Source organism: Chanos chanos, chromosome 7 (assembly GCF_902362185.1).
Source record: "Chanos chanos chromosome 7, fChaCha1.1, whole genome shotgun sequence".
In the NCBI taxonomy this organism is placed as follows: domain Eukaryota; kingdom Metazoa; phylum Chordata; class Actinopteri; order Gonorynchiformes; family Chanidae; genus Chanos; species Chanos chanos.
In genome coordinates, this window is record NC_044501.1 from 12,601,981 (window position 1) to 12,611,980 (window position 10,000).

General features: G+C 44.2%; 1 protein-coding gene across 3 annotated transcripts in view; it reads right to left on the bottom strand.

Annotated features, from left to right (window-relative positions):
* vps8 (VPS8 subunit of CORVET complex) overlaps positions 1 to 10,000 on the bottom strand; it is a 77,581-nt gene that overhangs the window by 59,517 nt on the left and 8,064 nt on the right. For all 3 annotated transcript variants that reach the window (XM_030779989.1, XM_030779990.1, XM_030779992.1), the window contains 9 exons: positions 8,937 to 9,044; positions 8,552 to 8,632; positions 8,025 to 8,195; positions 7,480 to 7,554; positions 6,735 to 6,770; positions 6,508 to 6,598; positions 6,178 to 6,224; positions 5,891 to 5,980; positions 5,092 to 5,138 (listed from right to left, as the gene is read on the bottom strand). In XM_030779989.1, the coding sequence (XP_030635849.1) occupies positions 5,092 to 5,138; positions 5,891 to 5,980; positions 6,178 to 6,224; positions 6,508 to 6,598; positions 6,735 to 6,770; positions 7,480 to 7,554; positions 8,025 to 8,195; positions 8,552 to 8,632; positions 8,937 to 9,044 (746 nt within the window). The remainder of the gene's footprint in view (positions 1 to 5,091; positions 5,139 to 5,890; positions 5,981 to 6,177; positions 6,225 to 6,507; positions 6,599 to 6,734; positions 6,771 to 7,479; positions 7,555 to 8,024; positions 8,196 to 8,551; positions 8,633 to 8,936; positions 9,045 to 10,000) is intronic.

Here is a 10,000-nt window from a genome sequence, read left to right on the forward strand (position 1 = left end):
AAAGAAATGAGAACATTCTAATCCAGTCTAATCTGTTAAAGTCTGAGTCATCAGATTAGACTAAGAGTCGCTCTCTGATTCAACTATCATCCAAGGACAATGACAGTCATATAATTCGTCAAATTATGAGCAAATACCGAATCATGGCTCAAAGTTATGCTGTGAATTCATTAGAGCATAAAATTGTACATTTAGGACTTTTATTTTGACATGCAATTTACAACAGCATACCCTTAATCATCTCATTGTCGTTCGAGGAAATTTGGGAATGATTCAGAGTTTAGTCAACTGATTAAGAAGTACCTAAAACTTTTTCCCTTTCTCTTTTTGAACCACAGTTAAAAATTCCGCCCAACATCAGGACAACCCCACTCAAGTGAAGTACCAATCTACAGGGACTGTATCACCAAGTCCTGTTAACCAGTCTGAACACCTGGAGCAATCCAGTGACCGCTGCGAAAGGGCAGCTGACAACCAGGGAAAGCCCTAATGATGGCCTGGAGAGACTGCTGACTGGAGGAACAGACTCCAATGGGGTTGGCATGGGCTAGCTACTAATGCCAGCAGGATCAATCACTGCGTAGCATGTTGGACCCAACCATGAAATGCTACAAAAAAGTCAAGATGAAGAATAGCCCCAGAGTCAGGGTGAGCAGGGGAGCAAGATGACTCACCAGCAGATCACATGGCAATAGATCTAGGAACTGGAATGGCAATGAGACAGTTGAGCAGCACTGCACTTGGCAATTTGGAAGTTCCATCAGGACACAAGCTCTAAAGCTGCATTTGTGGTTGGACAAAGGTAACCTCAAACAAGGGCCTTAAGATCCACCAGGGCAGGAGAAAGTGCTTAAGAGAGCTTGACAAGGGGCCTCGCATTTACCAATGCTTTTCAAGGGGCAGGTCGAATCAGTCAAATGAGGCCCAGTGGCAGGATATCTACCACAATCCACAGGGTATCAGCACCTCAAACGCGAGCAAAGATCTACCAAGCACAGACACGGTAACGACGATGAGCCCAGAGCCCAGCCAGCCATGACCAGCAGCAAAACGGAAGATCGAGAGTCCAAAGCCACAAATCCTGTGGCCTAAATTCTGTATGAGAAAAGAGTGGGAGACAACCAACGCAGACTTTGTCCAGCTCCTAGAAGGACTGAAGGGACCTGTGGAAAGAAAACTGGAGAACATGGGGGATGTCATATACAATTATAGCGCAGAGAGATTTGAAGTGAGGGACACGAAAAAGAGGAAAGACCCATCAACCCAGTTTGAGTCAAGAAGACAGCAGGAAATTGAGAGATTGGTGATGGAAAGATGACAACTAAGGAAGCAGTGGAGGAAAGCCACAGAGGAGGAAAAGGAATGAATCAACATACTGCAGGCTGGAATAAAACAACAATTCACAACTTTGCGATGAGCAGAATGCCTGAGAAAGCAACATAAGAGAAATGAGCAGGCAAGAGCTGACTTCTATAAGGACCTACACAAGTTTGTCAAACACCTTTTTGCCAAGGAGAAGAGTGGGACCTTTAGAGTGCCTATAGGAGAACTCGAGGAGCACCTGAGGAAAAAAACCTCAGACAAGTTAACATCCCCATTACCGGCTAACATTGCCATGAGATGCCGCTCCAACCCTAGCATCAGGGAAGAAATGGAATCCAGCAATAGTGGTCCTGGGCGCAAAATCAGCCCTTCAACACCAGGACATTGTGGGCCAGGTACAACAAGGAAGAGGGGGTTTTGGGCTAGAAACAAGCAAGCCCACCTGGCAAAAAGCAACACCAGCAGAACACGGAAAACTTGTGGTGGAGGAGGTGTGCTATCAAGAAGCAGCTGCCAGGCTTGCCAAAGCCATAGCTCAAGCCAAGCAAGGCCGTTGGATGAGATGGGCGGACACTGAAAGGAGGAGAATCACCTGGGAAAGACCTGTGGAACATGGAGGCAAATAGGACGAGTTTCCTCATCCATGCCACATATGATGTCCTTCCTTCTCCCGTAAGCCTAAACCTCTGGCTGGGAGAGGATGTTGCTTGTCCCCTCTGTTCAGTTCCTGCCGACCTCAAACACATATTGGTCGGTTGTTACACCAGCCTAACACAAGGCAGAAATACCTAGCAACACAACCACGGCAAGGACGAATCTCCACATCCCATTGCCTCTCCACAGGGGTGCCCCAGGGCTCAGTGCTGGAACCCCTTCACTTTGCAGTATATACCACTTCTCTTGGTCCGGTTATCCGCTCACATGGGTTCTCATATCATTGCTACGCAGATGATACCCAACTGTACCTGTCATTCCCGCCAGATGACCCCAAGGTCTCAGTGCAGGTCTCGGCTTATCTCTCAGACATATCCACATGGATGAAGGAATGCCACCTTCAACTAAACCTATCAAAGACTGACCTCTTGGTCACGTCAGCCAATCAATCTATCCACCACAATATCAACACAGAAATCGCCTCTTCATTCCCAACCCCAACCAAGGTAGCGAGAAACCTGGGTGTAATGACTGATGACTAGCTATCCTTCTCCGACCATGTCGCATCGGTCTCCTGGTTGTGCTGCTATGCTCTTTACAACATAAGGAAAACTTGAGGACAAAAAAGGAAAGGACATAGCCCACTGAACATGCCCGTCGACCTAGGCCAGAGACTCACCTTTCCCCTGAATATTGCCAGCACCAGCCTGAGACCAGATCTAGTTCTCTGGTTCAAATGACAGCAATGTGTCTTCATTGTCGAGCTAAAAGTCCCTTGGGAGGATGCTGTTGACGAGGCACATGAATGAAGGGGCTGCTATACACAAACCTCGCAGCAGAAGCAGAGAAATGAGGTTGGAAATTCAAGGTGCGCCCAGTTGAGGCGGGATGCAAGGGATTCGTGGCAAACTCCACAACAAAGCTCCTGAGGGAACTGAGAGTTACCGGGCAGGCCAGGAGGAGCTGGCTGTGGCTGAAAAGGAAGTACACCATTTGGACAACAGTTGACCACCAAGAGAGGCCAGCAACTGGCTATGGGACACACACCCGGGTCTGATCAGACTGCAGTGGGCCTGCCTCAATAGGGGGTACATTGTGAGTAAAAGGCCGAAACACCCAAGGACGCTGAGATATACAACTGAAGATGTGTCTCAACAAAATAACATACTCTGGTGGTCAACATTCCACATGACATCAGGACAACCCCAGTCAAGTAAAGTACTGATCTACAGGGATTGTATCACCCAGTCCAACTAACCAGTCTGTAGTTGGCCTGTTTCAGTGATTTGATTAAGCTGTAGGAAATGGCCGTGATCATTTGAAATCTGAGAATCAAAGCCATGACCATCAGAATCAGTCCTGTGATTGTCAGTTAGTGAGATGACAGCCTTGTCCTACATTTCACATTGTTTTTTCTCTGTTTGTACCTGTGTTTTCTTGTGTCTGTTTTGTTGTATTTTTATGCTGTTAGCCTTTAATTTTTCTATCTTGTGCTTAAACATAAAATAAAATACAGGGACTTGGTGTATTCCACTTGATGTGAAAACAGAATTAACTATCTTATAATGCTAACCTTGACCTCATATAAATAAAAACAGTGAAAGCTGCTTTAATGAGGGCGAGAGGTCAACTAGACAAATTGTGGCCTTACATATCCCATCTGTTTCCAACAAAGAATGCTAATCGTTGGATGCTTGAAATTCAACTGTTTCAGTTAGTGGCATAAACCAAATCCCAATGGACTGTGTTGTTTTAAAGTAAGAACAAGAACAAAGGAAAAAAAGGAAAGGTGAATTTTCCTGATTGCTTTCCCTTATGCAAACCACTTTACACTTAGGAATCTATCTATTTATCTATCTACTGACCTATTCCTTTTCAGTGACTCCTTTGTGTCTAACATCATTAAAGCCCTCGGTGACGAAAAACTTCTGCATTTACGTCAATAAGTCAATTTCAAGGCTCAGGTGACGACACTCGAAGGAGACAAACAGGCCCCTGCAGCGGGACGGCTGCTAAAAATACCTATGTGCTAACTACAGGCATCTGGCTGATGTGAGAGCCACTGAGTGTTGAAGGTTAATGGAGGGAGACTCATAAGGGTGCCGAAGCCCGCTGATCTGGAACCAGCACAGGACGCAGGACTGGAAGGCAGAGCGCAAGGGGGTGTCAGATGGTTAGGGAGTTAACAGGAGGTTAATTGGTGTGTAAGGACTTGTTAGGGTGCCGTCACACGCTGGGCCTTCATCCTCATCATCGCCATCATCTTCTGATTCTCATTAACGAGGCCCCCATGGTGCCAAATCACACTTGCGCATGTATATACAAACACTTGAGCTCACACATATATGTGTAAACACGCCTACCTAAAATTACCAACCTGTGTTACATCTGTACTTGCGTTTAAAAACCCAAACAAAATGTGTAAAGAAAGTCACACATGCCAACACAATCTCACACTTGCAAATTCAATAATTGTGGAGCTGTCTGCCAGCTATGCCAGCTGGGACCACAGAGGGGGAATTCTCATTGGCCTGCTGTGTCACCAATAGTTACCCAACTGTCCAATAGTAGCTCAGCATGGAAACACTGCAATTTTGGATGAATTCATTCCTATCCAGAAGGTACAAAAAGACCAGAATGAACTCCAAATAGGAAAAGGAGGGGAAGAAGTTGGTGAAAGACAGAAAAAAACAAGCAGTAGATCAGCTCTTTTCTGTAGAAGACACCAACTTGAGCAGACAACAAAAAAAAAATCAATCTGTGAGGATCAAAAGTAAAAGCACAGTGAAGGCTCAGCTAGTCAAGATTTGCTACTGTGTTACCTCTGAAGCTCAACGTTAAAAGACAGGTCTAATAGACCATTTATTCTGCCTTTTGAAGCAGTCACCATGCTTCTGTAGAACCTGACAACCATTTCACTAGTGTTCTCCTGTTTGTTTTTTTACACAAACCATCATCAAAAAGCATGTAATGTTGGTGTGTGTCTGTACTGTGGCTTGGAGAAAGAGAGAGAGAGGGAGAGGGGGAGAGAGAGAGGGAGAGAGAGACAGAGAGAAGAAAGGGTGAGGAAGAGGTTATTTTAAGACTTTTATATCGAGTTTGCATATCACTTACGTTCTCTGTAGAAGCAGACAGTAATCCACAATGACAGGCAACATGTCCTGGAGAGGAAAAGGGGAGAAAATGGACGGAAAATGTAAGAGAGATTGAGAGAGAGAGTGAGAGAGAGTGAGAGAGAGAGAGAGAGAGAGAGAGAGAGAGAGAGAAATAATGACTTTCCCCTGGCTTAAACACATCAGAATGGATGGAAAATGGATGAATGGATGGAAAACAAACTCTCTCTCTCTCTCTCTCTCTCTCTCACACACACACACACACACACACACACAGTCTGTCCTGAAGGTCACACTGTGTTGAAAATGAGGGAGTAAACTGATGGTCTGACGACAGGACTCTTCGCTCTGAGGGACAGAGTACTATAATGTGTCCCATGCTAGCAGAACGGGTTTTTGCCTAGGGTACAGTGCAGGTAATACTCTAATGTCTGGCCAAAGCACAGACATCCCTGTGGACGGCCGAGAGCACCCTGCTCAACGCAAATGGGAAATGAAAGCAGGAAAACACCTGAGGGGCAAGCAGAGTGTAACGTATGGCTGCTGCTTTGAAAAGCAGAAGATACCAACCTGAGTGCTCTTTCTCTCTATCTCTATCTCTCTCTCTCTCTTTCTTTCCTGAGACTGAGGTGATGTAGAGGCCACCTAGCAATGTGACTGTCCTGCAGTCAAACTTCAATAAGAAAGGTTTCTTTGAGGGCTTAGATGGGTCAAGCTGACTTAAGGAAAGCTGCTTCCAGAAATAGCCTTCCGAACCAAAATACGGCCCAGCCATAGAGGACTTTCCCTGCCAAACTAACCTGGAAGTGCTGCTCCATGACCTGGATTTTGCCCTGTTCCGGACACTTCTTCAGGGAGCGTTCCACATACTGGAACAGGATCTCCACCATCTTAGAGAGAAGAGAAGAGAAGAGAAGAGAAGAGAAGAGAAGAGAAGAGAAGAGAAGAGAAGAGAAGAGAAGAGAGGAGGAGAGGAGAGGAGAGGAGAGGAGAGGAGAGCACTTTGTGAGGAGTTTCATCATTTTCATTGTGATTCTAAAATCTAAATCTCATCATTTCCAAATTTAAGATAAATTACAAATCTCACCTTGTCAGCGACCACCCCTTTTCTCTTCACAGGGTCTCCATGTAAGCCTGAAATGTCAGTTAAGCAAAAGAAAAAAGACCAGATAAAAAAAAATCAGGCCTGAAAAAGAAAGAACAATACTGCCATCTGAACGTCAAAAAGAATGAAAAATGAGAACGTCAATCATTAAACGCACTATTCTCCAGATCAGGAGAAAACACAAAAATACCTGAAATAATACTTAAACACTTACAATACATTGAAACTTAAACTTCAAACAACTTCACTGGCTTTTACAAACAAAAACAAACAGTGAGAAAAGCAAAAAAAAAAAATTTTTTTTTTTGTCACCGAGTACAGCTTTGGCCGTGTTCTCGTGGAAGGACCAAGCGAGAGAAAGAGCCTCCATAAACTTCTCCTGCTTCAGCAGATGATCCACACGCTATGAAAAAACACCAATACATCCATTTAGTTTATGTATTCATATTAATTCCTAAAAAGTCTTAGCAGCACATGTGGTGCATAGCTACACCTGATAATGCAAATATTATAAAAAATTTAAACTGTTGTTAACCTACCTCACGCCAGTTTCTGAGCGTCATGATATGGACGGACTGTTGACAGAATAAAATAGTGATACGTAAATTGATAGTTTGATATAGACACAAGCACAGAGTACATAAAATAAGCTTTTATAATAGGAAGGGATACTGGAGGAGGCCTTGTGTGGAAGCAGTAAGCCCAGAGATGGGCTTTCAGAGCCAAGGACTTGATTAGAGAGAGTGTTTCATTCATTCAGAGGCCCCGGTGTTGTCTCTCTCTCTGGAGGTAGGCAGATGTCGAGAGGAGATGCCAGATCAGCTTTGCTCCACAGATAACACTTTATAATGGAATACACTGTGGCAGCCGTCTTTCATTACTTTACAATTTCTCTCTCTGCGTGGGCAGCGCTCTCTCTCTCTCTTTCTCTCTCTTTTCTCCCCTTCTCTCACTCTCTCTCTCTCTCTGCAGGTGGCTGGCAGTTCACACGGGGCACAGTGGTTCATCATTTGATGAAAGTTTTTTGGTGATCAGCATAACAGCACTATCGTTTGCCAAAACCCCTTTATAAGCCAAGCTTGAGGAATCAGCCAATAAAAAAGAAATTATAGCCCACAAACCTCCATGTTCTTATAAACAACTCCTGCTGATTTATTCCTCATTTTAACATTAAAAAAAAAAAAAAAATACATAAACTTTTACATTCGCTCTAAATATCAGGTACATAGGCAATACACAAATAAACAGTCAAGCTCAGAAGACAGTCAAATGTAATGTACTTGCCTTAGTTCCCAGGTAGATAACTTGGCCTCCGTAGCTGCAGACAGACTGATAACAAGCCTTCTCCCCAACAAGAGCCTGCCCAGGGGAAAGACCAACTGAGCACAAATCCCCACAATAACAGCTCACGACTAGACAGAGTCAAATCCTCACTTTTTCGCTCTCTAAAGTCAGACGAATAGAGAACGTCAATAACAAACTCTGTGTATGCTGCGAGTAATGCTGGGAAATTTTTTTCATGTAGGTTTGGGGGCGGGAGATAATTTAATCTAAGATGAGTCAAGCAATGATTTGATTCATCAAAAATACTCAAGGTGAAAGATGAATTAAATTTTGGTTCATTTCATAAACAGGCTGAACTGAAACCATGCTAATTCTTTGACACTCAAAACACCTCCTTAAAAACTTCAAATGGCTCTTAACCCGTCTTTACCTATCCTAGTTTTTTTTTTACACTTAACTCTGATGGGCTTTGGGCTCTCTCTGAGGGCTATCTGGTGATCTTTTTAGCTGATCTGATTTTTCATCCGCTAATGACTGAGGCTTACCAGAGCCTGGCTAACATTGCCTCCAGTGGCCAGGGATTTAAAATGGCTGCTGTTGTACACCAGCTGGACCTCGGCCAAGTCCAGCGTCTCCAGTAGCTCCTGACTGGACCTGTCCACAACATGCAGCTTCTCTGCACTGTCCATTATCACCAGAGTCCGAGAGTTTATCCACTAGAGAGAGAGAGAGAGAGAGAGAGAGAGAGAGAGAGAGAGAGAGAGAGAGAAAGAGAAGGGGGGGAGAGAGAGAGAGAGAGAAGAGGGGAGAGGGGGAGAGGAAGAGAGAGAGAGAGAAAGAGGGAGAGGGAGAGAGAGAGAGCAAGAAAGAAAATGAGAGCGAAAAAGAGAGAAAGAGTGTCAGAAAGAAAGAAAGAAAGAAAGAAAAAAGAGTGAGTGATTTCCTGTGGCTGGGTATGTAACAAGCAGAGGCGGGGGAATTGCAGCATGCTTGGTATGCACTGAGGATAGCTGCTGTCTAACAGGAAAACAGTGACAGATGTTGATTCAGCCCAAACTAGAGAAGCACTCACGCTCAAATTGATGAGGTCACAGTTGAGTTGGAGCTGCCTCTGTTTGATAACATGAATTGTTCCAGAATCATCCTTTTTCACCTGGATACAGAAAGAAACATAAATGATGAACTCTTACATTTTTAAAAAAAGGCAAAAAAGTAAAAAAAAAAACAACAGCAGCAACAATAACAACAACAACAACAACAAACCCCCCCCCTAAAATTCCAAAAACCTACTCTTAATTAGACCCCAAACTTATCCAAATTAACATGGGCAATTTTTTAAGGTTATGATCCTGTTCAAACAAATAAATGTCTTAATGTTTCAAATAATTCCTGTGTTTCTCGTATACCATAAACCATAATTCTCGTAAATCCTCGCTGCGTGGTAAACTGTATCTCACCAGGAGAAAGTGGACGGTGTCTCCGCGGCTGAAGGCTAGGATGGGGTTGACCGCTTTCTGCACGGCCACAAACTGCCAGGCTAACTGAGGCACGCTGGCGGGGTCGGTCTGGATTCATTAGGTACAACATAAATATTAACCATTACACAACCAACAAACAATGTTTATGTAACCTCAAGGGAAACAAACACAGACCAATTAAGAGCTACTATGTTGCAGAGAATCGTGGGAGTCTTTATGCTTTACGAAAAAAAACCCTGTAACGATATGACAACGCTGTAATAATCCTGAGACGTCCAAACATGTACAATATTAGATGCAATTTGACACAAATATCAGCTTCAACCTACTGCAGTAAAAGCACCGTTATGCATTTCTCACCCGATCAATTAAAGCTGTGAATGTCAACAAATACATTTGCTGGGTCAGAACGAGACGGCACGCAGAGACGAAGCCAAATATGTATCGACCCATGTGACCTGCTGTGGCTGACGGATTTTCATGAGGTTGGGATAAAATGTTGAAACTGTGGGTTGTGTTTAACGTGTGTGTAACTTACATGACACGGGTTTAACATTCCGTTTGATGCGCTTTAGCATGTAAAATAGCGCTACATATGTCTAAGAACATTTACCCTGAGGAAACACAAAAGCTGATCCTATCTCGTTTCATCTTATCTTCACTTTAGCTGCTTCACATCTCTGAAACCCAGAAGGAACACCCCCCCACCACCCCCCAAAGCATGGAAAGCCTACGGAATCATCGCTGCCTTCCCAAAGATTATTCCACAGTCTGGGCAAAGAGCTTTAGTTTAATGGAAACCAGGGGGGCGAGGAAAAAAAAAGACCATCTCTCGGCTGGAGACGCAATGAAAGCACAGCGCGGTTAGCGTAGCGCGTCGGCGTGAACGGACGTCGTCTTGCATTGTCTTGCCTGTCTGGCCTCCCTGCTCTGAGCTCAGACACGGAGATTATGACTATAGCGTTGTGTTTTAAAGCCAAGCACACAATAGCCCTCTGTCCTGTCAGTGTGACCGCTCCTCACTGCCTCTATAGAAGATTACA